Below are 24,358 nucleotides of genomic sequence, written 5' to 3'. Positions count from 1 at the left end.
TGTTATCCATAGATATGTTTTGGTTTGTGATGGGCTTTTAAGTGGTATAACGTTCATATAATCAAACTGAGTTAATTGATGATTGCTAGGTTTTGAGTCACCTATGTTTGTTTGATTGTTGTAATGCCATATTGTTTTTCGTATTTTCCCGCTCTCTAATGGGCACAATTTGTTTTACTGTAGGTCATTGGTGTTCCAGTTGGGTCTGCTTTACCCAAACAAGCCGTGGCTATCGGTGGCGGGCAGATACTAGTAGCAAAATCCAGCCCTTCAGTCACAAAGGCCGTTGGTGGAAAGCAAGTAGTAACGCAAGGAGTTGCAAAAGCAATTGTGAGTGGCGGTGGAGGGACCATTGTGGCTCAGCCTGTGCAGACTTTAACGAAAGCTCAGGTGCCCTCAGGAGCTCCCAAAAGTGGAACCCAAGGACCAGGTAAAGCTATCTTATTTGCAGACACCTTCAGAAACAATTACATGGAACCAGTTAATTAGTACAGACGCTTCAGGTTGCATTTTTTCAGGTTACGGACCGCTGAAACCCAGAAGTACCGGAACAGGTTACTTCCGGGTTTCGGCAGTAGCGCATGTGCAGAAGCGCTAAATCACACTTGGCACATGCACAGAAGTGCCAGATCGCAACCCGCGTGTGCGCAGATGCGCCTCTGTGGGTTGCGAACGTGCATTGGCTCGTCATCTTCAAAAAAAGTACTCTGGAAATAAATAAAAAAGATACAGAAAAAGATAATTGCTGGTTTTGTCTGTTCCTATTTGAAATAGTGTTTGACAAAAGACGGTCTCTGTAAACCTGGGTGATCTTCATTTGTTGTTTCTGCTTTTCCTTTCAGTGATGGCAACATTGCAACTTCCAGCCACGAATCTGGCCAACTTGGCAAATCTGCCTCCCGGGACTAAGCTGTACCTTACCACAAACAGCAAGAACCCTTCTGGGAAAGGAAAGCTGCTGCTTATACCTCAAGGAGCCATTCTGCGAGCCACAAATAATGCCAGTTAGTGTTAAACGGGTTGAATCTAATGTGCTTGGTGTAGTGATTCCTTAAAACACATGAATGGAGTAGACGCTGCTACCCTAGTCTGGGCACGCGGCGTTCCCCTAAAGGCAACAACTGTTAAACGGTGCCTCCTTGAAGCTTGTTCAAATGCATAATGGGACTAGGCTCCCCTGCATATGTGATTGTTTTGTTTGTTCCAGATCTGCAGTCAGGCTCTTCAGCAAGCGGAGGTGGAGCAGCCCAAAGCACAAGTACTGGCTTATCACAGCATCTTACCTACACGTCCTACATCCTCAAGCAAACACCACAGGTCAGTCATAATACAGTTTTCTGGGATGAAGGCCCATCATATGGGCCCATGGTTCTAGCTGTCATCCAAAAAAAAAAAAAAGGAAATGCACTCAGAGTTTCAGGAAGTAGGCATGACCAGTTCTCTTCATCCGCATTCCATTTCTACAGTCACTGTGGTCTTTGTTTTGGAGTTGGGGGTGGGGGTTTCTCCATGAGTTTTGCCACGCCCTTCTGTTGATCTCTGGTGTTGCTGGATGCTAGGTAAAACATGAGTGGCTCTAGGTTAGGTCACTAATACAATTGGTTAGAGTAGGGAAAGCCCATGTGTTTGCTGGACTCCAGTTTCCACCCTTCCTAACCACTGGCCATGCAAGTTCTGGCTGATGGTTGCTGGGAATCCCAACAATATGTGGAGGTCCCTACGTTGGTGATATACTCCTTGGTTAGAGTATGCCTTATATTTGAGCCTAAAGGCTTAAGAAGCGGGAATTGGCCTACAAGGGGCCCTTATCTTGAGAAAGCACAGTCTCTGTGAATCTGCGTTGACATTCTTTTTTAAAAAAATATTATTATTTTTTATTATAAAATACACACATATTGCGAATATACAAGCATACAAACATACATTTGTGGGACTGAATGTAGGTATGTTTGTATATATTTAAGGATTGTATGAAATGTATGTTTGTGTTGACATTCTTTCTTGTCTCCATAGCAAAAATGTAATAGTGATAGTTGTGCAGGAGGCAATTGTGTTATGTAGTATGCCAGTGGCCAGGCTGAATTCATTGAAACAAACAGTGAGGAAGGCGTGTTTTATGAACATCTGAAACCATTTGACAGGATAATGTATAAATAAAAATAAAATTAGCCTTCCACAGCCTGTCGCCTTCCAGATATTGTTGGACTCCCAGCTCTCTCCCATAAGTCCCATAAGGTCATGGCCAGGCATGAGGAGAGTTGGGAGACCAGCAACATCAGGTTGGGGAAAGTTGTTGAGTTTCTTAACTGAGATGAGGTGGTATCCCCCAGATAAGTGCTATTGGAAGAGCAAAACAGTTTGCCTGTCAAAAAATCAAACCTGAGAGGGCCAGAATTTGCAGTAGGACTTCTTCTTTAGAGAGGTTTCTCTTTGGGGGTGGTGGGAGCAGAGTCCTTGGGGCACTCACTGTAGCAGTTTCCTTCTTTGGTCCAGGGCACCTTTTTAGTTGGCCAGCCATCTCACCAGAGTTCTGCGAAACAAGCAACATCTGGAACAGTTGTGCAAGGTAACGCAAGTGCTGGGACACCATCTGCACAAGGACACCAGGCGTTGAAAGTGATAACTGGACACAAAACAGCAGCTCTGTTTGCACAGGTAACTTCCATGTTTAGGACTTTGATTGGGATTGAAAGAGCAAACACACAACTGGTCCAAGGGGGCTTTGGGCTTGTGTGTACTGTGAAACAGCAGCCCTTTCAGTATGCCTACATATCATGTAACTTCTGAAATGGGAGGGGGCTTTCAAAAGGTGCTTGTGATACGACATGGGGCGGGCGAGGTCAGTTATCCAAATGAAATAGTTGGAAATGCGGCTGGGCAGGCCCAAGTCCTTGGGGATGTCTAAAGTAGCTCCCTGGATCTCAGCCTTTATTGCAGACTTTCGTTATCAAAGGAAAAATTCAACACCATAAAATGGTTCTCGACTTCCTCATCAGAATAGTGGGATTGGGAGTGGGGAAGTAGAAACAAGGAATTACTTTCAATTGCTTTCCAAACAGTAACTGTATTGATCTGTTGTACAGAAAAAGAAAAGTAATCCCATCAAACCCAGTGGGACTTTCTTCTTGGTATTCTGTGTTTCCAGGCCCATCCCAAAGCATTTAAAAACAGATTGGGAGGATTGCCCGCTTGTTTTCATCACATTTTTTGCAAACCTTTGATTCATAGGAAGTTGCAGTTTCCATTTTTTATTTTAATTTCAAAGGCAGCTTCCAGTGGACAGGCATCACTGATGAAAATATCCGATAATACACTGAAAACCTTGCCAGCATCGTCGCAGCTCTCAAAACCTGGCACCACTGTGCTAAGAGTATCTGGTGGAGTGATCACTGCAGCGACAACGTCGTCCGTGACTCTGCCAACAAATGGAGTTGCACAGGTGAGGTCAAGTGCTATGTCAGGTTTCTAGTGCAAGTGCAACCGCTCAGGAAAGTAGTCTATGAAATTAGAATCTTCTACTTCAGCAGTTTTGATTCCCTTGAAGTAAAAGGTATTTTAAATTTTCAGAAACCGTCCTGCTTGCTACTAGCTTTACTTAAAAAGAAAAGAAATTACTTGGTGCAATTTGATATTTTGGCTTGGCTTATTCACCCAAACTACTGAGATGAATTTTAGTTCAATATTTGTGGTTGCCACTGACCCCTGACTCCTCTAGTTCTGCGGCATTTGCAAAGAAATTTGCAGAATTTTTATTCCTTTTGTTACATGTACACCTCTCCTGCCTCCCACAGTGGAGCTCCAGGCAGCGTACAGATCCCAGGGTGGATCAGCTGGCAGAGGAGGGCTTAAGCAGCTCTCCTGTTCACTCTGTGATTCTCTCCTACAGATTGTTATTACTATTCATTAAATTTGTATACTGCCCTTCATCCGAAGATCTCGGGGCACTTCACAGAGGCCCCCACATAATCTTGGTTACGTGCATGTCTAAAAGCACAAGTTTGCGAAGGTAATGTGTACTTCCACGTTAAGTTCGTAAGGGATGAATGAATTCGTAATTCGTGCTGGCTGCTGTTCTTCAACCCAATATTCAATCCTTTTAACACAGCAAGTGGACAGTGCAAGTTCTAGCTCATCTCCAGCTGCAGGCCCTGTAGTGAAGGCGTCTGGACAGCAGCCACAAGTTTCTGCCAACCAGGGGCAAGCAGCATCGGCTGTGCCTAATAAAACAAATGCATCGGCGGTTGTAAGCATTGCTTCTTGGGTGGCTGCCCCAGCCCCAACCTCTGGGAAAACTGCAGTATCAGGTAAGGAAAATTCCCTTTCCTTTGCTCCTGATACCTTTTCAATCTAGACCTATAATGCATTGATATTTTGGGTGCGGAAATGGCAGAATTGGGAGCACCTAACTAGCCCACTGTTGGGACGTGGGTGGTGCTGTGGGTTAAACCACAGAGCCTAGGACTTGCCGATCAGAAGGTCGGCGGTTCGAATCCCCGCGACGGGGTGAGCTCCCGTTGCTCGGTCCCTGCTCCTGCCAACCTAGCAGTTCAAAAGCACGTCAAAGTGCAAGTAGATAAATAGGTACGGCTCCGGCGGGAAGGTAAACAGCGTTTCCGTGCGCTGCTCTGGTTCGCCAGAAGCATCTTGGTCATGCTGGCCACATGACCAGGAAGCTGTACGCCGGCTCCTTCGGCCAACAAAGTGAGATGAGCGCCGCAACCCCAGAGTCAGCCACGACTGGACCTAATGGTCAGGGGCCCCTTTACCTTTTAACTAGGCCACTGTATTTGTGGCCTGATCTCTTTCAAAAGAAAATCAAAAGTGCTGGTGTTTGGTCTGTCTCTAGGCCATTTAGGAGTTTAAAGATATCTTGAGGTCAGCCTTCACACATATGCATGAGCTTTGAGTAGCATCTGCTCTTTGACCCAGTATTAATAAAGTGCCAATTGGCAAGTTCCGAGGATGTGGCCTTTTTAGTGGTGGCAACACTATTGCCAAATCTTCTCCCTGGAAAGTCCACCAACTTTCCCCTCTTCTGGGGAAAAAACCAAAACTTTATTTCTGTCAGACAGTTTTAAAATCTGCTGCTGCTGTGCTTTTCTGCTTGTTTCCCTTGGTTTATTTAATCTGTGTTTATATTGTTTTTATTTATGGGGGAGGGGGTTTGTAAGCCACTTTGTGGGGAATTTTTTTTAGATACAGGATATAAGCAGTTATAATAAATACTTTGAGGTGGCAGCAAGTGGTTTAATTTTTTTTTATGTAAGTAACTATTTGGAAAAGTTAAGGTGCAGCTAATCTCCGCATCTGTGACTGCTAAAAGGGTGCGGAGTTCTTAAACTCTTCCACGGCTTCCAGAAGATGCGCAGATAGGCAAAAACCTATGTTTTCAAGGGAAAGGAATTCCACAGCTGAGGGTCTGTTGCTGAGAACCCCTCTCTGTGTGCCTTTGCAATCCTAGAGGGGTACATGGATGTTTGACTGAGAGGGCCTTCACAACACACAACTAGACTTAATGTGGACATTATGTGATCAAGAGCTCCTGATGGTTATTTCAATTGCCAGTCTGATTTGGCTTCCCTGCGGCTGCTACTATTCTTCTTCTCTCTTTTGATATCTTTAATTTATAAATCCTCAGTCACAAGAATGAAGTGTGTTTTCTTCAACATTATTTACCTGTTCAACTCCATTTCTAAATAACAGAACTTTATTCTGGATAGGCAGTATTTATCAGTGGTACATCGCTCCATCACTGCTTTAGAAACACTATCTTTGCAGAAACAGCTATATTAATTTTTTTTTTGTAATTATGACTTTTCAATTGTAGCTACAAATTGACTGTTTAATTGTCAGACTTCCTTAGTGATTGTTATCAGCATCTCTCCCCTTTTTGCTGTTGCTGTTGACAGAAGAGCTGATTTCATAGTCTCTTGTGCAGAAAGGAGCAAGAACTCTCTTTAAGCATGACTTCTTTTCTAGGATTGTTAAAGATCCACTCCAGTCAAAATAGTCCCCAGCAAGCTATTTTGACGGTTCCCAGCCAACTCAAGCAACTTGGTGTGAGTGCTGCCTCTGGAGGAGTCCAAACAATATTGATGCCTGTGAACAAAGGTAAAATGCAGTTTGGCAAGACTACAAGTGTGTACAGATGCTTTTGATGAGAGTATTTGGACAGTTTAGGTAACCATATATTAGCTTAAAAAACTAAGATATGGATTGTGCAAAAAACTAACTGACCAGTTATGAAGTCTGTTTACTATAGTTTCCCATTACATCTTAACCAGGAAACTATAGTTATGAGCTTTGCAACAATCCAGGTTATTAAGCCAACTTCAAACTAGAATAGCCTGAATTGTTCCAAAGCTGATAACCATATTTTCCTGGTTTAGATGAAATGGGAAACTGTGGTCAGGTGGATACTTCCTGGTTTGTTTGCCAGCTTGTACAAAGCAGATCTGTGCACAGACTCAAAAGGCTTGTTCATATCTTAACATGTTAAGCCAAGGCATGATCATCCAAGTGCAGTTGTTGTTATGTGATACATAACACACACTACTGACACTTAACTATAGACTTAAGTTACTATAAACAAGTTACAGTTTCTGCACCAAAATACTATAAACAATTGATCTGTGCATCTCCACTAAGGATTAGTAAAATAATTGATCAATACAATGGTCTAGCTGTTTGTTTGTTTGTTTGTTGTTTGTTTGTTTGTTGAAAATGCCTACATATCAATGTGAAACCAGTATTTTTCTTTTCTCTCAGTGATACAATCACTTTCATCCAGCAAAGTGTCTGCTGTTACACCCGTAACCTCAACAAATGCAGTTGTTCCAAGCCCTTCTGCAGTGTCTGTTGCAAAAGGTAAAATTATTTGTTATTGTGATCAGACCTTGCCCTTGCTCACCTGTGGAAAATCACTGACATCATTATCGGTGGTTGTAATCTAATTTATTGTATGTTTGATTTTCCTTCTGTGTACATTTTTACCAGGATCTGACTTGGATACAAAGACTTGCCAGCCTGATACTTTTATGGCAAATGTACATGCAGAAATGTGGCTCTGAGCTTAGTAAAACTGAGTGGTAACGGGAGGGGGCAGGGGGAGTGAAGTGGGCACATTGGTTTTCTTCTTCTTTTGTCCCAGCAGATCTCCCATTTTGTAACACAGTGGGGAAGAGAATTAACTACACTAGCTCCAGGCATAGCTGATAAGCCTGATCCCAGGAATGGCAGGTCAGGTCTCTGGATCCAGCCCCATCCCTCAAGTGCCCTGGTTTGTGCCCTAACCCCAACTACCTCTGGCACTAATACTATCAACAGTAGGTCCATGCCTCCAGAGAATTCTGTGGCAGACAAGCCCCACTCCCCAACCAGCAAAGCTCTTTCCCACCATTGTAGAGGTACCTCCGCCCCATCAAGACAGCAGGACTGAGAGCATGGATCACTCTGTTAGCTGAATAAATAAATCTGCAGTAGAGTAGAACAATGCTCCAAGATACTCAGAAGGCGCTGATATGTCCGTGGTCAAATTCCTTTATGCACGAGAACTAAAAATGCATGCAAAGACACATACTGCTGAGGCATAACAATATGGGTGCATTTTTCTCTGTAAGCAGTATCCTAAGAAGTGGTTAATTAAAAAATGCTTTTCAGCAGCTGAAGAAGTACAGCAGTGGTTTCACTTGGGAGTCTTAGGGATAGTGCTAATGAGCTTTTAATATATTCCTCCCATAAGAAGCTGCTGGTCTCAGCTGAAACATTTTCCTAAATAACAGAACAGAAATATTCTTGTGTGGAAAATGAAACTTCAGGTCATTATCTTCCAAAAGAAAATTCTTCCAATATTCTAGACGGTGCTGTTGACTTCAGTTCCACCACCAACACTGCTACCATCTCCTTTTTCCTAATTATTCTTTTTTCTTTGAATTGGATGGAGACTTTTCGGGAGAGCATGGATATTTTAAAACTGTTTGGATGAATTGCAGGATTTTACACATATTTTAGAGGACAAGCAGGGACCTGGTTGCTCCAGCAACAAATTCCCTGGAGTAACCAGCCAGCACCATCTCAAGGTCTTTTTCTTGTCCTATAAATATATAAAAATTGCAGTTATTCAGTTATAAATAACAGCTTTGACTCTTTTATTAGCTAATTGGCAGGTTCAAGGCTAGGCAAATGTATATTTTTCTACAGATGTCTTTAAAATTTTTAACAGGTGTATTTATTTTAATTATTCTTTTATCTTCTGAAGTTAAGCTGGAGCCTGATTCAGCAGGGCAGAGCTGCAGTTCGCTTGTCTCCCAAGATGGTCAGGTGACAGTGAAAGCAGAGGAAAGTTCTGAACTTGGAAACTATGTCATTGGGTAATTACTCGTGCCAAGTTAAAACTTCATGAGTTGCCATAGGGATATTGCTCACTGGGGGCCATATTTTTTTGGGGGGGAGGTACCTAAAAGCGATAATATAAAATGTGCTCTCTTGATTTTTTACAGGACAGAGTATTTGGACAACCTCCAGCAACTTTTGACAGCAATAGTAAAGAAAGTGCCATTGATTGCTGAGAGAAGTAAGAACCTGCAGAAAAACACAAACACAGAGACACACAATTTTATTTACCGTATTTTTCGCTCTATAGGACGCACCTTGTTTTAGAGGGGGAGAACAAGAAAAATATAATTCTCCCCCTCTCTGCTCAGCGCCCCTTCAGTGAAGCCGTAGGAGAAACGGAGCCCCTTCCATTTCTCCTCCCGCTTGGCTGAAGGGGCTCTGCGCAGCTCTGCTGAAGCCAGGAGAGTCTTGCTCTCCCGGCTTCAGCAAAAGGAACCCGAAGCCTCTGGAGCGCAGCGCGAGTTCCCGCTGCGCTCCAGAGGCTTCAGGTGGCTATCTCTGAAGCCTGGAGAGCGAAAGGGGTCGGTGCGCACCGACCCCTCTTGCTCTCGAGGCTTCAGCGAAAGCAACGCGAAGCCTCCAGAGCACAGTGGGAGCGCTCCCTCTGCGCTTTGGAGGCTTCGCGTTGCTATCGCTGAAGCCAAGGAGCCTGCATTCGCTCCATAGGACGCACACACATTTCCCCTTAATTTTTGGAGGGGGGGAAGTGCGTCCTATAGAGCGAAAAATGCGGTACATGTCACCTTTCCATATTCAAACCATGCTCAAGGCAGCTTACAACATGAAAAAATTACCTAATTACAAACGTAACAAAAGTAGTCATAACCAGTAGATGAAAGATTTAAACGTACACAACTAAATTGAACAATTTCTTTGCCAGTGAACTCTGACCTCTGTGGCCATTAACTTTGAGATTTCATCATGGAAAAGAGCAAAAGAACTCAAGAAGCCACAAAAGATGCTCTTTGCAAAATACATAGAAATCTGAATAATCTCAGTACTCTGTATAGCTCCAATCTCACTACCCAGCCAGATAGGTGGGGTATAAGTGATAAATTATTATCTTAACCTTCTCTGCACAAGTTGTAAGTGTTGCAGGCTGCAATCCATCCTTCATGTTGTTTAAAATATTTCTTAACAACTTATTGGAAGATACCAGTGGTAGCGTGCTGAACTGTGAATAGAATTCACACAACATAAAAGTTCAGCTTAAAAAGTTGGGGTGCCACCACAAAAAAGGCCTTCTCCTTTGTGGTAGGATAACATGCCTCTGTTAAGTAAGTAATGCCTCTCCAGATTACTAGAGATCTTCTGCAGATGCCCCTCTTGCATGCTGCCACCTTCAGGTGCTTGGGGTCTCAAGCCATTTAGGGGATTAAAAATATGCACCGACACCTTAAATTGGGCTTGGAAGCAAATAGACAGCCAGAGTAGATCTTTCAGAACAGGCGTCTGAATAGCTCTGGTTGTACTTGAGCAGCTGTGTAACACATTGCAGTAATCCTGCCAGGAGGTTATCAAAGCACGGTTCACCATGACTAGGCTATCCCTGTCAGGGAATGGTTGCATGATGACAATGGCATCAGTAATACTCGGAAGGAACTATGAAGTTTCCAAAGCATTTCACATGCCTTGTCTCAGTAATCCTTAGCCTTACTGACAGACTGGGGATATGTATCTTACCACTGCTGGTAGCTGTTTGCAGCCATTTGTCAATTTAATCCATCTGTTGCTAATTAAAGTATGCATTGATTGCCTACCTGCAAGCTGCCCATACTGTTAGCACTATTAATGTTTCCCTGGTAACTAACCTTACATGCCTTGAGGGAAGCTTGAAAACAGCAGGAGCAAATGTGCAAAACTAGGTGGCGTAAAGAAAATGTAATGACAGGAGATGCCATAAATATGTGTAATGCCTCTTTTTTAAAAATGCTGTGTAATTGTGTGGGCCTCCTATTTGGGAAACAATGCTCTCCCCCTCTGCTTTGTATTATTTACCCACCCCCACCCCCCCAAAAAGCCTGTTTCCTGCTCTTATATTTTCTTTTCTGACATTTATGGGTTCTTTTTACCAGCAGAGTTTCTATACCTTTCTGCAGTGTTGTTGTTTTTTAACACAATTGGCCTTAAGTGATTTTCTTAGCCTAGTTTAACGGACAAAGGTAATTCCTTACTATGGATGCGACTGACCAGTTTTCATTTTTGAGAAATCAGAACTCTTGTTTCCATTTTCCTCTTTTGTTTCACTTTGTCCTTTGGGTCACCATAAGATAATATGAACTTAGAAAGTGCTTGTGTTCTATATGCCTTGTAACTAAGGGAGTTTGAGCCTTTTTCTCTGAGGAAAGGCAACAGGAGAATCAGTATTCACTGAGTGGGTTGTCTATTAAGAGCAGGGACCCTGAAAGGGATTTGCTGCTATTAGAATATCCTGCTGTGGCAGCCATTTCGCCTACTCTCCGAATCGTTCATTTGGCAGAACACAGGAGTAAGTGTTTAGATGAGATTGCCACTTATTTTTTAATTCTGAGGCTCAGGAAATTTACGCAACACACTTGTACTTTCTCCCTCATGCAAAATGATGTGCATAACAAAATGTTCAGGAATAGCCAGTCACACAATAAATTTAGTTTCATAGCTGTTAAAATTTATATTTTTTTGGTGCTTTCCCCCTGTTTTTAGCTGAAGATGCCAACTCTTATTGTGCCAGTTCTGTGGAACAATATTATAGCTGGAATATTGGAAAACGGAGAGCTGCAGAGGTAAATCTTCTTAATGTGCTCTATAAAAATGAGCTTAAACCCTCAGAGAAATGTCTGGCTGGAAATCTGTGCCTTTGTGGAGCTGATTTTTATTTTTAAAATCTCTTCCAGAAGCCTAGGTTATATTTAATATATATGTGTATACCCATTTTCTTTTTTCTAATATAGTGATATTGGCTTAATAAAATGTACCGTATTTTTCGCACCATAGGACGCACTTTTTCCCTCCTAAAAAGCAAGGGAAAATGTGTGTGCGTCCTATGGAGCGAATGCAGGGGGGAGGCAGGCGGGAAAAGCCCCCAAGAGCCGCACACAAGCTTCCTGCGCTTTTGCGGGCTTTTCCCCAGGAGGGAGAAGGGACTGACTGGCCGCATCAGTCCCTTCTCCCTCCTCGGGGAAAAGCCCCCAAGAGCGGCGCCCTCTTTAAAGGCTGCGCGGCTCCTGCGGGCTTTTCTACGAGGTGGGGGAATCCCCCCACCTCCCAGAAAAGCCAGGAGAAGCCGCGCAGCCCTGTTAAAGAGCGCACGGCTTCTGTGAGAGGTGGGGGAAGCTGCAGCAGATTCCCTCCTCCCGGGCTCCCTTTGAAGCGGCAATGTGGGAGGGGAGCAGCTTACACTCGTGTAAGCAGCTCCTCTCCCACTTTCCTGCTTCATAGAATCATAGAATCATAGAGTTGGAAGAGACCACAAGGGCCATCGAGTCCAACCCCCTGCCAAGCAGGAAACACCATCAGAGCACTCCTGACATATGGTTGTCAAGCCTCTGCTTAAAGACCTCCAAAGAAGGAGACTCCACCACACTCCTTGGCAGCAAATTCCACTGTCGAACAGCTCTTACTGTCAGGAAGTTCTTCCTAATGTTTAGGTGGAATCTTCTTTCTTGTAGTTTGGATCCATTGCTCCGTGTCCGCTTCTCTGGAGCAGCAGAAAACAACCTTTCTCCCTCCTCTATGTGACATCCTTTTATATATTTGAACATGGCTATCATATCACCCCTTAACCTCCTCTTCTCCAGGCTAAACATGCCCAGCTCCCTTAGCCGTTCCTCATAAGGCATCGTTTCCAGGCCTTTGACCATTTTGGTTGCCCTCCTCTGGACACGTTCCAGTTTGTCAATGTCCTTCTTGAACTGTGGTGCCCAGAACTGGACACAGTACTCCAGGTGAGGTCTGACCAGAGCAGAATACAGTGGCACTATTACTTCCCTTGATCTAGATGCTATACTCCTATTGATGCAGCCCAGAATTGCATTGGCTTTTTTAGCTGCCGCGTCACACTGTTGGCTCATGTCAAGTTTGTGGTCAACCAAGACTCCTAGATCCTTTTCACATGTACTGCTCTCAAGCCAGGTGTCACCCATCTTGTATTTGTGCCTCTCATTTTTTTTGCCCAAGTGCAATACTTTACATTTCTCCCTGTTAAAATTCATCTTGTTTGTTTTGGCCCAGTTCTCTAATCTGTCAAGGTCGTTTTGAAGTGTGTTCCTGTCCTCTGGGGTGTTAGCCACCCCTCCCAGTTTGGTGTCATCTGCAAATTTGATCAGGATGCCCTTGAGTCCATCATCCAAGTCGTTGATAAAGATGTTGAATAAGACCGGGCCCAAGACAGAACCCTGTGGCACCCCACTAGCAACTACGGAGGAGGGAAGGAAGGGGACCATGGATTCTCCGCTGCTGACGGCTGCAGCGGATTCCCTGTGATTGCTTTGAAGCAGGAAAGTGGGAGGGGAGCAGCTTACACTCGTGTAAGCAGCTCCTCTCCCACTTTCCTGCTTCAAAGTGGAGGGAATCCACTGCAGTTTCGAGCAGAGGATCCATGGCTCCGCTTCCTTCCCTCGAAGCAGGGTGCGGGGGTGCAGGGGGGAAAGACGGCAGGAAATAGATGCTGGGCAAGAAGACACAACCACACTTTGACCACTGAAAGTCCACCCCAGATTTCCACTGAGACGGCCAGGCTAATCTCGATGGCCATAAGTCAGACTCAGCATTATTAACTGGACTTAGATAAGCCATGGTTCCCCTTCCTACCCTCCTCTGAGGCTCGATTTAAAGCAGCAAAGCGGACAGGAGCCACCTGCTTTGCTGCTTTAAATAGTTTAGTGCAACATTTGATTCAGAATATTTTTTTCCGTATTTTCCTCCTCTAAAAACTAGGTGCGCCCTATGGTCAGGTGCGCCCTATGGAGCGAAAAATACGGTAAATAAATTTGAGGCTTCCAGATATTTTTAGCACTAAGTGTGAATCATTGTGTAAATTCCTATGACTAATTTGCATTAACTGTTTTTAATTCTGAATTTTAAGTTGTTGTAACCTGCCTGCTGAAGGGTGGATGATGGCGATGGTAATATAAGAAATGGAAACGTGGTTCTTTGAGACTTCTACCATATCCTCATTCTGTGATGTCCAAGTTTTGTCTGAATAACCTAGATCATATGGAGTTAGTCAGGAGGCAGCATAGTGTAGTGGTTAAGAGTTTTGGACCAAGAATTGGGAAGACAAGGTTCAGTTTCTTCACGCAGCCATGAAGCTTGCTGGGTTACCTCGACCAGTCATACAGTCTCAGTCTAACCTACTTTGCAGGAATGCTTTGCTAATAAAAGGTGGAGAAACTGTATGTTGCCTTTAACTGATTAGAAGAGGGTGTGTAATAGAAATTGGACCCCCCTGCTATGTATCCAAGGAAAGTGGCAAAGACTTGCAAAACACTACAGTGGGGGAAAAATCATGAGAGCTGTAATGAAATGAAAGGCAGGTTTACATTAGTAAAAACAATGAAATTAAGGACACCTTCACTTTAATTTCCCATTGGAGATTTATTACCATTGTTAAACATACTATGACTAACTTCTTGGCCAGTCTTTGGACAGAGGATTTGCCATTCATTTCTTCTTGTTTTGTTTTTCCCTTATTTATTCTTCTGTTTCTCTTTCCTGTTTCACAAAATGACCCCTCTGTTGTGCACAGAATACAGGAAAGTAGGGAGGGTGCCCAAACAAGGCACACATTGTCCCCCCAGATGTAGCAGGCTGCAACAATAGACCCATTTGCCTCTCTACAAGTAACAAAATAGTTAGCAAGCTTTGTCAGACTCTGTTTCAGGCTGCAAACAGGGAGGGAGGCTGGGAGCATGATTCATGAAATTGTACAGGAAGGGACTGTGCTGTGTGCGTGGAAAGGGGCTGGTGGTGCAAGTTTGTAATGCCCCCCCCCAAAAGGATACTTTGGCCCTGCACAATTTAAGTATCCCTTGTTCTTTGAATGATCTAGAACAGGCATAGGCAAACTCCGGCCCTCCAGATGTTTGGGACTACAGTTCCCATCATCCCTGACCATTGGTACTGTTAGCTAGGCATGATGGGAATTGTAGTGCCAAATATCTGGAGGGCCGGAGTTTGCCTGTGCCTGATCTAGAAATACACTAAGAAATCACCATCAACCTTAGTTTACAGATTGAAAATCTAAGGCCATACACTGATCAAGGAACTGAACCCATAACTGTTTCTTAAGCCCTCTGTGGGATAATATGTAAAAGCAGCTATTTTCATGATGTCCTATTTTTCATCATGGATCTGATGAAATGCATTCCTTTTTTCAAAAGCTTTTTGCTACAATAACTATATCTGCAGTGCTCTTAGTTGTTGTTTTTCTGCAATGAACTACAATGGTGGTGTTGTTTTGTTTTTTGTTTTTTACTAATTTACCATAATTGGTCCTATTCTAAAGTTGTAAAAGATGGATAAAAACAGGATTTTTTTTGTTCGAAATCTTAGCTCTTGTCCTTTCTGGATTTCCCCCCGTTATAGTGGCAGCGAGCACTGACAATAAGGAAGATCCTCCAAGAAATCATAGAGAAACACCCAAAATTTCACAGCATTGCCCCCTTGAAAACAAAGCAGGTTGTAAATTGGTGTCGCTCCCGTGGCTACACACCACCTGACCCGGAAACTCTGAGGAATGAAGATTCCATAGAAGATGTGCTGACACAAATAGACAACGAGCCAGGTAAGGAGTCTTCTTTTAGAATCTCAAAACATCTGTACCTTGGCGATGATTTAACAACGCACCAGCTCCAGAGTTCCATTTATAAGCCCCTGGCGCCAGTTTAGTTCTGTTCTGTCCATTTCAGTTTTTGCTTTTGGGATCCCAAAGAACCCACTAAATTTAAGAAAATTTGCTCTGATTCGATGCTCCTTTGCTCTTTGTTGGGTTTGGTGAGAGTCAAAAGAAACCACAAGGTTTTTCAGGCCACCACCACCATTAGAGGCACAGGAGCCCCAATGGGTGAAAACATGGCAGTCCAGAACCTAAGTTGTACCTGATTTTGACAAAGCAAATCTGGATTCCGTGTTGCACGGCATGGTATATTTATGGTGCACTATTTAACTGTGCTGGATTGCCTTTCTGTTATAAGGGGTGGGGAATCTTTTCTATCCCAAGGGCCACATTTCCTCCAGGTCAGTCTTCAAGGGGCCACCTTGCCAACAATGGCAATGGCAAAAACAGGCAGAACGATTGATGCGGTTCTTACCTCTGTGCAGTAATTCAAGATATGCAGTGGTAGTTTCTAAACACCCACTTCTCTCCATCCTGCAGGCATTAGTGCAGTGCACAGACACATTCCAGCCAGGCAAAAGCATGCACGGAGGGTGTAGATCAGGGCTTGGGGAGAGGGGATGGGCTGGGAGGAAATCCTGAGAGCTGGATAGAGCAACTTGGAGCGCCACATTTGACCACCAGGCCTGAGGTTCCCTAGCCCTACTGTATAGACAGAGCATGCTGCTAACTTGCTCATTTCTTTCAAATTGAGATAGGTTAGGAGCTAGCAAACGTTGTTTTGCAAAATCCATAATTGATTTTGGAAACAGAATTGCTGCTCTCCCTTACTTGTCCAATCTGTCTCTCCTGAAAGTTTCAATTTCATTTGGCAGACATAATTCAGAAGCTTTCTATTCCTAAATGACTTCTACTGAAAGTTGATATTTTTTTACACTCTTGCCAGAATGGCGGGTGCTTGCTTGTTGGGAAAGAGTGGGTTGGGTTTTAAGTGGCAGCAAGAGTGGGGATTAAAGCAGGAATAGGCAGAAGGAATGATTCAGCATCTGTTTATTCATATTGCAATGCAGAAGATGTATCCGGGTTTTTCTATCCAAAACTTGAAACTGCAGAAATAGAAGCAAAAAATCAGATTTTACTGGAAAGCACTTGACGTAATATTAAAAAGGAGGACATGGAAAGGGAGGGGAGGGGAGGGTTTAGGTTTCTGCTGACCATCCCTAGCTTCCTGATATACGTGGATCTAGAACATGTTCTGTAGGGAACATCACAGCTAGAAAGACTGCAGTCAAGCCTGGAGTGGACTAACACAAAAGGAGGCAGCATGCCTCAGTGGCCCAGTTCTTGCTATATGCACGACTCACTCTGATGTGGATTCCTGGAGTGTGTTTCTGTTGGTCTATAGAACTTCACAATTGTACCCTTTTAACCATTTTAAAGAGCTTGAAAAGGAAGTGCTTTCTCTTGATGAGAGTGGGTCAGTTGCTCTCTGTTGTCTACACTGGTTTCTCCTTGTGCTCTGCCAGGGAGGTGGTGAGAGAATGAGAGCAGGACATTCTTTATGCTTGCCCACTCTGTGCATCTGCCATGTGTTTGTTTTATGGGTAACTTTTCCTAGAGAAAAGCTCTAGACTTGCACATCTGACCCCATAGGCATCCGTATTGTTTTGGAGAAGAGGTAAAATAAGAGAGGTGGTCTTGCTTTCCTTCTGCCTGTAACATGTGATCAAATTTGTAACGTTAGTGCCCGGTTCTAAATTAATGTTTTGCAAATGGAAGCATTTTCTTTTTCCCTTAGTTGCTACCCTTGGATCCAGATGCTAGGGAGGGGGCACCTCCTTTTCACTTTGAAAAGATTTCTTTCATGTTTGGAACATTGGTTCTACAAATCATTTGCCTTAGGGCTAAAAACAGGTGTGATTCTGTAACCTCTTAATTTGGGCCTGGAAAGCAATGGGCAGCCAATGCAGAGTGCTGTCTTTGGCCCTTTAATGTCCTATGCCAGCGGTTCTCAACCTGTGGGTCCCCAGATGTTGTTGGACTACAACTCCCATCATCCCTGAGCTCTGGCCTTGCTAGCTAGGGGTGATGGGAGTTGTAGTCCAACAACATCTGGGGACCCACAGGTTGAGAAAGGCTGTCCTATGCAGTTTGAGGCCAGGATGCCTGAAGGACTGCCTGCACGTGTATTAGCCTGCTAAGGTTTACAGCAGGGATAGGCAACCTAAGGTCTGGGGGCCAGATCCAATCACCTTCTCAATCCGGCCTGCAGACGGTCTGGGAATCGGCGTGTTTTTACATGAGTAGAATGTGTCCTTTTATTTAAAATGCATCTCTGGGTTATTTGTGGGGCAAAGGAATTAGTTCATTTTTATTTTTTTTCAAAATATAGTCCAGTCCACCACATGGTCTGAGGGACAGTGGACTGGCCCATGGCTGAAAAAGGTTGCTGACCCCTGATTTACAGTCAGCTACTAAAAAGGCACAGCTTCCCCACCCCTAGACAAAGACCTGTGCTATGACTGGAGCCAAGTACCCCACTCCTCCAGAGCAGTTTTACACTTGTTAGTAAAAGGCTCTTGAAATGTTGATGCCCACTGCATATAAGTTGCTTTTTATAGCTTCCTCTTTCGTTATCTATAAACGAAAATTCTTATGTTTACTGAACAGTGTGTTTCCTCGCTCCAGTTCCAGAGTGAACAGCTCTGACTTGCATTTTTTTTACAAGGAAGGCAGTGAAACAGGCATTTTTATCCATAGCCACACTCCCTCACTTTAGGATGAATCCGGACTTAAATTAGTTCTGTCAATCAGTGGAACAAGTTAATCAAAAATCCCATTTATTTCAATAAGGCTAAAGCTTGACTTAGTGTGGATGCAAACCTGTAATGTTTATCTGGTTACCCAGCTGCTGTGGGACTGGAGTCACTGTAGCAGAATGAGGCAGGTTGCTTTGAGAAATGTCAGTCCATCCACAGCATCAGTGTCTCTATTTTTATGGGCTCCTTTTCAGGCATAACGATGATGGCAACTTGAGATGGCAGGATGTTGTCACTGGAAACCATATTCTGGTGTTGGGCGGTAGCAATTAGGGCTTTTTCCTCCTTGCAGTTCAGCACGAACTCCAAATGCCTTTTAGTTGCACCCATCTGTCACTAGATACAGATCTGTTTGTAAATCCTCTTTCTGTCTTCCCGATTGCTTCTTGGGAAAGAATGCTCATCTTCTTACACCACTGGGGAACAACTATGTCGAAAGCTGGAAGAGCTGGAGCGGTTCCTCAAGCAAGAGCCAGACAATGATGAGGAAATAGACATTATCAACGTTGCTGAGCCTCTGAAAATAAACATTAAAAAGGAACCAGAGGAGAAGCAAGAGGAAGCAAAGTTCTACTTGGCACCCCAACCTACATCAGAGTTTGTGCGCGAGACAGTGGAGCAGGTACAGAGAGAAATGCTCTTCCTAGCTAGATGAAGAATTATTCACTGCCTCAAGCTCTTGACAGTATAATACATTTGTCCTGTGATATTTGCAAGCTGTGTTGACTTTTTCTGGTTGGAGCTTGCTGGTACTCCTAGACTGCCTGTAGTGTCTCTTTCGGGATTTAATCCCCACCCTCAGTTTGCCTACACAAGCTTTCCTCAATATGGTGTCCTCTCCATGCTTGTCTGTTTTGCTGGCTGGAGATGTTGGGAGCTGTAGCCTGAAACATCAGCAAGAGGCACTAGGTTGAGGAAGACTAACTTAAACTGATAACAAGAACCCCAGGACCTGATGTGGAGATGGTGACGTTTAGCCCATAGCAGAAAGATAACGGGGCTCAACACAGAGCGGGCAGGCCCAACTGAGGGAGCCAGAAGTTTTCCTGTGATGTGCCTTCTACACATCTCCCCCTCTCCACCATTTCCACAAATAGTTCTGTCAGGTTGTCAGAATCCCATTTTAACAGAATTGTTTGGGTCCTATTTGTCTGCTCCTTTGTTTAGTAGTCAAGAGCGGTAACCTTTTATTCACCCTCTCATTTTATAGATAGGAATTTCCTTTCAGCCTGTAGAGCTGCACAAGAACGTCTATGCGTCCGTAATAGAAGATATGGTTTTAAAGGTAAACTGTTAGAAAACTTCCTGTCATTCAACAGTGTAAAATCTAAGTCATAGCTTGTTGAGTGAAATGCAGAAAAATTAAGTTGTGGCTTATATGAGACTGCATGTCCAAAGTCCTGTTTTTATATATAGTTATATAGGTATGGTGTTGACAAGAGGGACGCGGGTGGCGCTGTGGGTAAAACCTCAGCGCCTAGGACTTGCCGATCGCATGGTCGGCGGTTCGAATCCCCGCGGCGGGGTGAGCTCCCGTCTTCGGTCCCAGCTCCTGCCCACCTAGCAGTTTGAAAGCACCCTTAAGTGCAAGTAGATAAATAGGTACCGCTTTATAGCGGGAAGGTAAACGGCGCTTCCGTGTGCTGCGCTGGTGCAGGCTCGCCAGAGCAGCTTCGTCACGCTGGCCACGTGACCCAGAAGTGTCTCCGGACAGCGCTGGCCCCCGGCCTCTTAAGTGAGATGGGCGCACAACCCTAGAGTCGGACACGACTGGCCCGTACAGGCAGGGGTGCCTTTACCTTTATGGTGTTGACAAGTTAAACAAACATATCGTTCTTTGTAATTTGTGCATGGGGATGTGTCGATTTTATAAAACATGGTTTGTGATGATTAAAAGCATTTCTTAACTGTTTATGTTCTCTGTCCTTGAAACCCTCTTTATAACAGGCCACAGAGCAACTGGCAAGTGATATACTAAGAGAAGCTTTGGCAGTTGGTTACCAAGCAGCACCTCACAGCAGGTATACTTGCTTAGGTTTTACATATACAGTGGTACCTCTGGTTACGTACTTAATTCGTTCCAGAGGTCCTTTCTTAACCTGAAACTGTTCTTAACCTGAAGCACCACTTTATATAATGGGGCCTCCTGCTGCTGCCGCACGATTTCTGTTCTCATCCTGAAGCAGAGTTCTTAACCTGAGGTATTATTTCTGGGTTAGCGGAGTCTGTAGCCTGAAGCATCTGTAACCTGAAGCGTATGTAACCCGAGGTACCACTGTACTGTGTAACTTGTGTGGCATTTGTGCATTAGACCGGAATCTGTGTTTACTTTGAGGACTATAAATTTAAAATGGTTCAGAACTATGAGGCACCAGAGGTCTCCAAATCCCTCACAGACTGTGATAAGACATGGTTCCGTGTCTTCTGGTTGCTATTCTGTGCGCCCCCAAAATCCACTACAATCCTAGATTTCTCAAGTTATTTTCTCTAGGCAACAATCACTTCTCTACCAGGGAAGAGAGAAAAACAGCTTCAAAATGGGCCAGGCAATCCTGATTCTAGAGAGAGAAATGTGCACTGAGGAATATGCAAAAATGGCTTCTCTTTTCCATTGTCTTTAGGAGGAACTTCCTGAGTCATTTTCAAGCCATTTTTGCATCTTCCCTTGAGCTTGTGTGAATCTCTCTAGCACTCATCAGCCACAGCTCTGATATGTTAAAAACCACTGAAAGGCAGGATTGTTCTCACAAAGCAATTGCTTCAAATGGAGCCTCACATTTTGCTTTGTAACTTTTGTTCTTAAAGGGCTACAGGATATTGCTATTTTTAAAATGAAAGTTCAGAGTCTGAGCAGGCCCTGATAATAGTAAGAAATTAAAATTTGTTCATGGTGCAAATCAATACCAGTTTATAGCTGCATTTTATTTGCACAGTTCATCCACTGTGGATTTTGTTGTTGTTTGCTTAACCAGGTGCTTAGATGGAGGCTTGAGGACTAACATTCCATCGATATATTCTCTCTTCTCCCCCCCAGGACTCCAAGAGAGATCACCGTGATGAATATTCACCAAGCCATCTGTAACATTCCCTTTCTGGACTTCCTCACAAACAAGCATATGGGAATATTGAGTGACGAACAGTGATCTGGACTGGAAAGCAACATGAACAGCAGAATAAAGTTCTTGGCACAATCCCATTGTGTTCAAATAAATATATATTTTAGTGTTTGGTTTAGGCTACCTTGAATACTACAAATTAGTGTTTCAAATTAAAAAGAGAGAGAGAAAGCATATTTTTTTTTAATAAAAAAAAGACCTGTTCCAAATTCAGCTGCCTAATTTCATTAGCAGTTGCTCCTAGGTGAGCTACCTGCGAAAATTATGATAGCACATTAGATCATGGCCTAGACTGCTGGACTCCTGCTTTATCAAGGAAATGATTCATTGCATAGGGCTCAGTTAGTGTAATTCAGAAATAAATGCAAGCTTCCTTAATTCTCTTTGGAGCATAGCTTCCTCTGACATTGGTAGTTAATTGTAATGATGGTTACTGGAAACAAGCCAAATTCAACCTATAGTTCATAAAGCTGGCTTGTTTTCACTTGCCATGTTGGGCAATATGTTAGTCTAGGACAGAAGCAAAAGCTTCTGATATCCATGCTGTTGCACCAGAGGAAAGGAAGCATACAAGCCCCACGAGAGGCTTGTTCTTGTAATATTATACCAGGCTTCATCAACCTTGGTCCTCCAGATGTTTTTGGCCTACAACTCCCATGATCCCTAGCTAGCAGGACCAGTGGTCAGGGATGATGGGAATTGTAGTCTCAAAACATCTGGAGGGCCGAGGTTGAGGAAGCTGCATTAGACCATGACTGAGCATTACATACCAATACAACCAACGAGTGGCTTAGGTGTATAGAAAAGCAGCAAATTCTGTTATGGTGTAGGATGACATAATGAACATGGTAAGAAGAAGTCTAGACTAGGTTGAAAGCTTGTCCAAGTTGACAAATAATCCAAAATTGGCTCTTGGAAGGAAGTTGTTGCCAACCCTCAAATCACATGCCTAATTTTTCATTTATGCTGCGAAAATAATATTCTGTCCACCCCCCACCCATAGACCACAATTGGATCCTTTACTTGACCAGTAAAAAAAAAAAACTTAAGTTATAGCATACTGAGTTTTCCTCTAATTTTTTGCTGAGTCAGTTCAAATCTTGTTTTATTTTCTGATTTTAAAATCTTCAATTGTGAGGAGACATTTGTTTGAATTCCAGATAATAGGAATTGTTTAGCCCACATTAAAGTATGTAATTGGAATATAATAGCTTCGCTAGAATACTTTCTCCAAAAATTTTTGGTTTTCATGTGTGTGGCTCTTAGGCTATTGGTGCACTAGGAAGTACAGTTTTTAAAAGATTTTTTTTAAAAAATCAGTCCATTTGGTGACCTAGATTCTGTCCACGTGCAGCTGCCTTGCGATCTTTACTGAAAACATGCAGTGCCTTGCCGAACATTTCTCCAACATTTTACTGACCACACTGAACAACCAAATCATCAAAGGGGAGATAAATTTCAATGAAATTAACCTGGGTGGAGTGCAGAGTTTTTATTGTGCTCAGCATACTTTCAAGGTGGCTATAGGGTGTTTGTAGGGGACGTGGGTGGTGCTGTGGTATAAACCATTGAGCCTCTTGGGCTTACTGATCGGAAAGTCAGTGGTTCAAATCTGCACAGCAGGGTGAGCTCCCGTTGCTCTGTCCCAGCTTCTGCCAACCTAGCAGTTCAAAAGCATACCAGTGCAAATAGGTACCTCTGCGGCAGGAAGGTAAATGGCGTTTCCATGTGCTTTGGTTTCCGTCATGGTGTCCCATTGCACCAGAAGCGGTTTAGTCATGCTGGCCACATGACCCAGAAAGCTGTCTGTGGACAAACGCTGGCTCCTCGGCCTGAAGAGAGATGAACGCCACAACCCCATAGTCACCTTTGACTGGACTTAACTGTTGAGGGGTCCTTTAACGTTTGCTTTTTAGGGTGTTTCAGCATTGTTTTCTTTCATTCTGTAAGTCATTCTGCAGCCTTCCTGGGTGCCCACGCATTCTGAAAACCCCATAACGTTCCTCAGCTGTGCAGAAGACAGCGATGCTGAACACCAGATGCCTGGCCTGCTGTTCAGTGTTTTTTTGGGGGGGGTGTAAGCTGGGTTTCTCTACTTAAAGAAATCAATGCAACAAGGTTTTTGGGTGGTTAGAAAAAAACTTTCATTAACAAAATAAAATCAGCATGTGCACCAATCTTAGAAGCTCGATAGCACACATCCTGGCTTCTCACACTTCAATTGAAACTCAGGGGAAGATATCACAAAGCTATCCCACTGGAAATTTTGAGATTTGGAATTGCAGGCAGTTAGGGAGGTGTAGTGTATTGCAAAAAAGTTTTAACGGGAAGGGGAAAATACCAACATACACCCGATGCTCAGCTGCCTCAAACAATAAGGTTAGCTAAAAATAAACCCACACAGTATAAAGAAATTCTAAGGCACCCTGAGAAAGTGGCAGAAAAACAGACACCTGTTTGCCAGGTGGAGAGAACCTGGAGGGCATGTTTCGGCATGAAAATCCTTAACCTCGCTGTCAGGCTTGTTGACATTTAACTAGTCCACTAACAGGTCAGCAGCAAAATGTACTAACATCTTATCAGTAGATGACTTGTAGGTGAACAATCTGAAAATAAAACAAGAACACTGAAACCAATATTAATCAACCTAACAAAGAGAGGCTGTTGTCTTGAGATAGCAAAGGAGCTGTTTCTCAATGGAAAGGGGGAGCGGAAATCTGTCCCATCAAAGTTTAGCATGCTTCAAGTGATTTTTAAATGTATTTTGGGCAAACTTTTCCTTCATTGGGAAATGAAAATGGTGCCCAGCAGTTACTCTGTAATGATGGTTGGTTGGTAATGATGAAGTAATAATGCTGCTTCCACACACCCAGATTGCTTTTGCTAAACCAAAGTGAACGCTTTCAAATGTGTTGAAGGCTACCATTGTCCAAAATGGTCCTTGGCTTAAATTCTTTGCTTTTCCTGTATTATAATGTATAATTGTGTAATATACATTTAAAATAAATTTTCTTTATTAAACATCATGGGGCTGGGCTCTACTTTTTTCATGCTCTAAGTCTATGTTGCTTTCCTGTACATCTGCAATTCAGATGAGTCAGGAGGTGAGTGGCAGCTGCCATGTCAATGCCCATCAGTCCTACTAAATTGACTACTTCTTGTACTTTAGGAATGGGGAACTGTGGCCTCCATATGCAGAGACTCCCAGATTCCAT

The 24,358-nt window shown here is 43.5% G+C and overlaps 1 protein-coding gene across 2 annotated transcripts in view; it reads left to right on the top strand.

Annotated features, from left to right (window-relative positions):
• Positions 1-24,169, top strand: part of YEATS2 (YEATS domain containing 2) — a 40,964-nt gene extending 16,795 nt beyond the window's left edge. For both annotated transcript variants that reach the window (XM_053389586.1, XM_053389585.1), the window contains 16 exons: positions 184-430; positions 843-1,004; positions 1,208-1,317; positions 2,494-2,655; positions 3,266-3,439; positions 4,106-4,304; positions 5,980-6,111; positions 6,769-6,867; positions 8,258-8,369; positions 8,499-8,572; positions 11,077-11,156; positions 14,959-15,157; positions 18,423-18,649; positions 19,238-19,312; positions 19,975-20,048; positions 21,062-24,169. In XM_053389586.1, coding sequence (XP_053245561.1) covers positions 184-430; positions 843-1,004; positions 1,208-1,317; positions 2,494-2,655; positions 3,266-3,439; positions 4,106-4,304; positions 5,980-6,111; positions 6,769-6,867; positions 8,258-8,369; positions 8,499-8,572; positions 11,077-11,156; positions 14,959-15,157; positions 18,423-18,649; positions 19,238-19,312; positions 19,975-20,048; positions 21,062-21,170 — 2,235 coding nt within the window. In that variant the 3' untranslated portion in view covers positions 21,171-24,169. The remainder of the gene's footprint in view (positions 1-183; positions 431-842; positions 1,005-1,207; positions 1,318-2,493; positions 2,656-3,265; positions 3,440-4,105; positions 4,305-5,979; positions 6,112-6,768; positions 6,868-8,257; positions 8,370-8,498; positions 8,573-11,076; positions 11,157-14,958; positions 15,158-18,422; positions 18,650-19,237; positions 19,313-19,974; positions 20,049-21,061) is intronic.
• Positions 24,170-24,358: the final 189 nt, after the last annotated feature.

The sequence above is a fragment of the Podarcis raffonei genome, chromosome 5, assembly GCF_027172205.1.
Source record: "Podarcis raffonei isolate rPodRaf1 chromosome 5, rPodRaf1.pri, whole genome shotgun sequence".
Lineage (NCBI taxonomy): Eukaryota > Metazoa > Chordata > Lepidosauria > Squamata > Lacertidae > Podarcis > Podarcis raffonei.
Note: the sequence above shows the minus strand (reverse complement) of the source record. Positions and strands in the feature narration are given on the sequence as shown.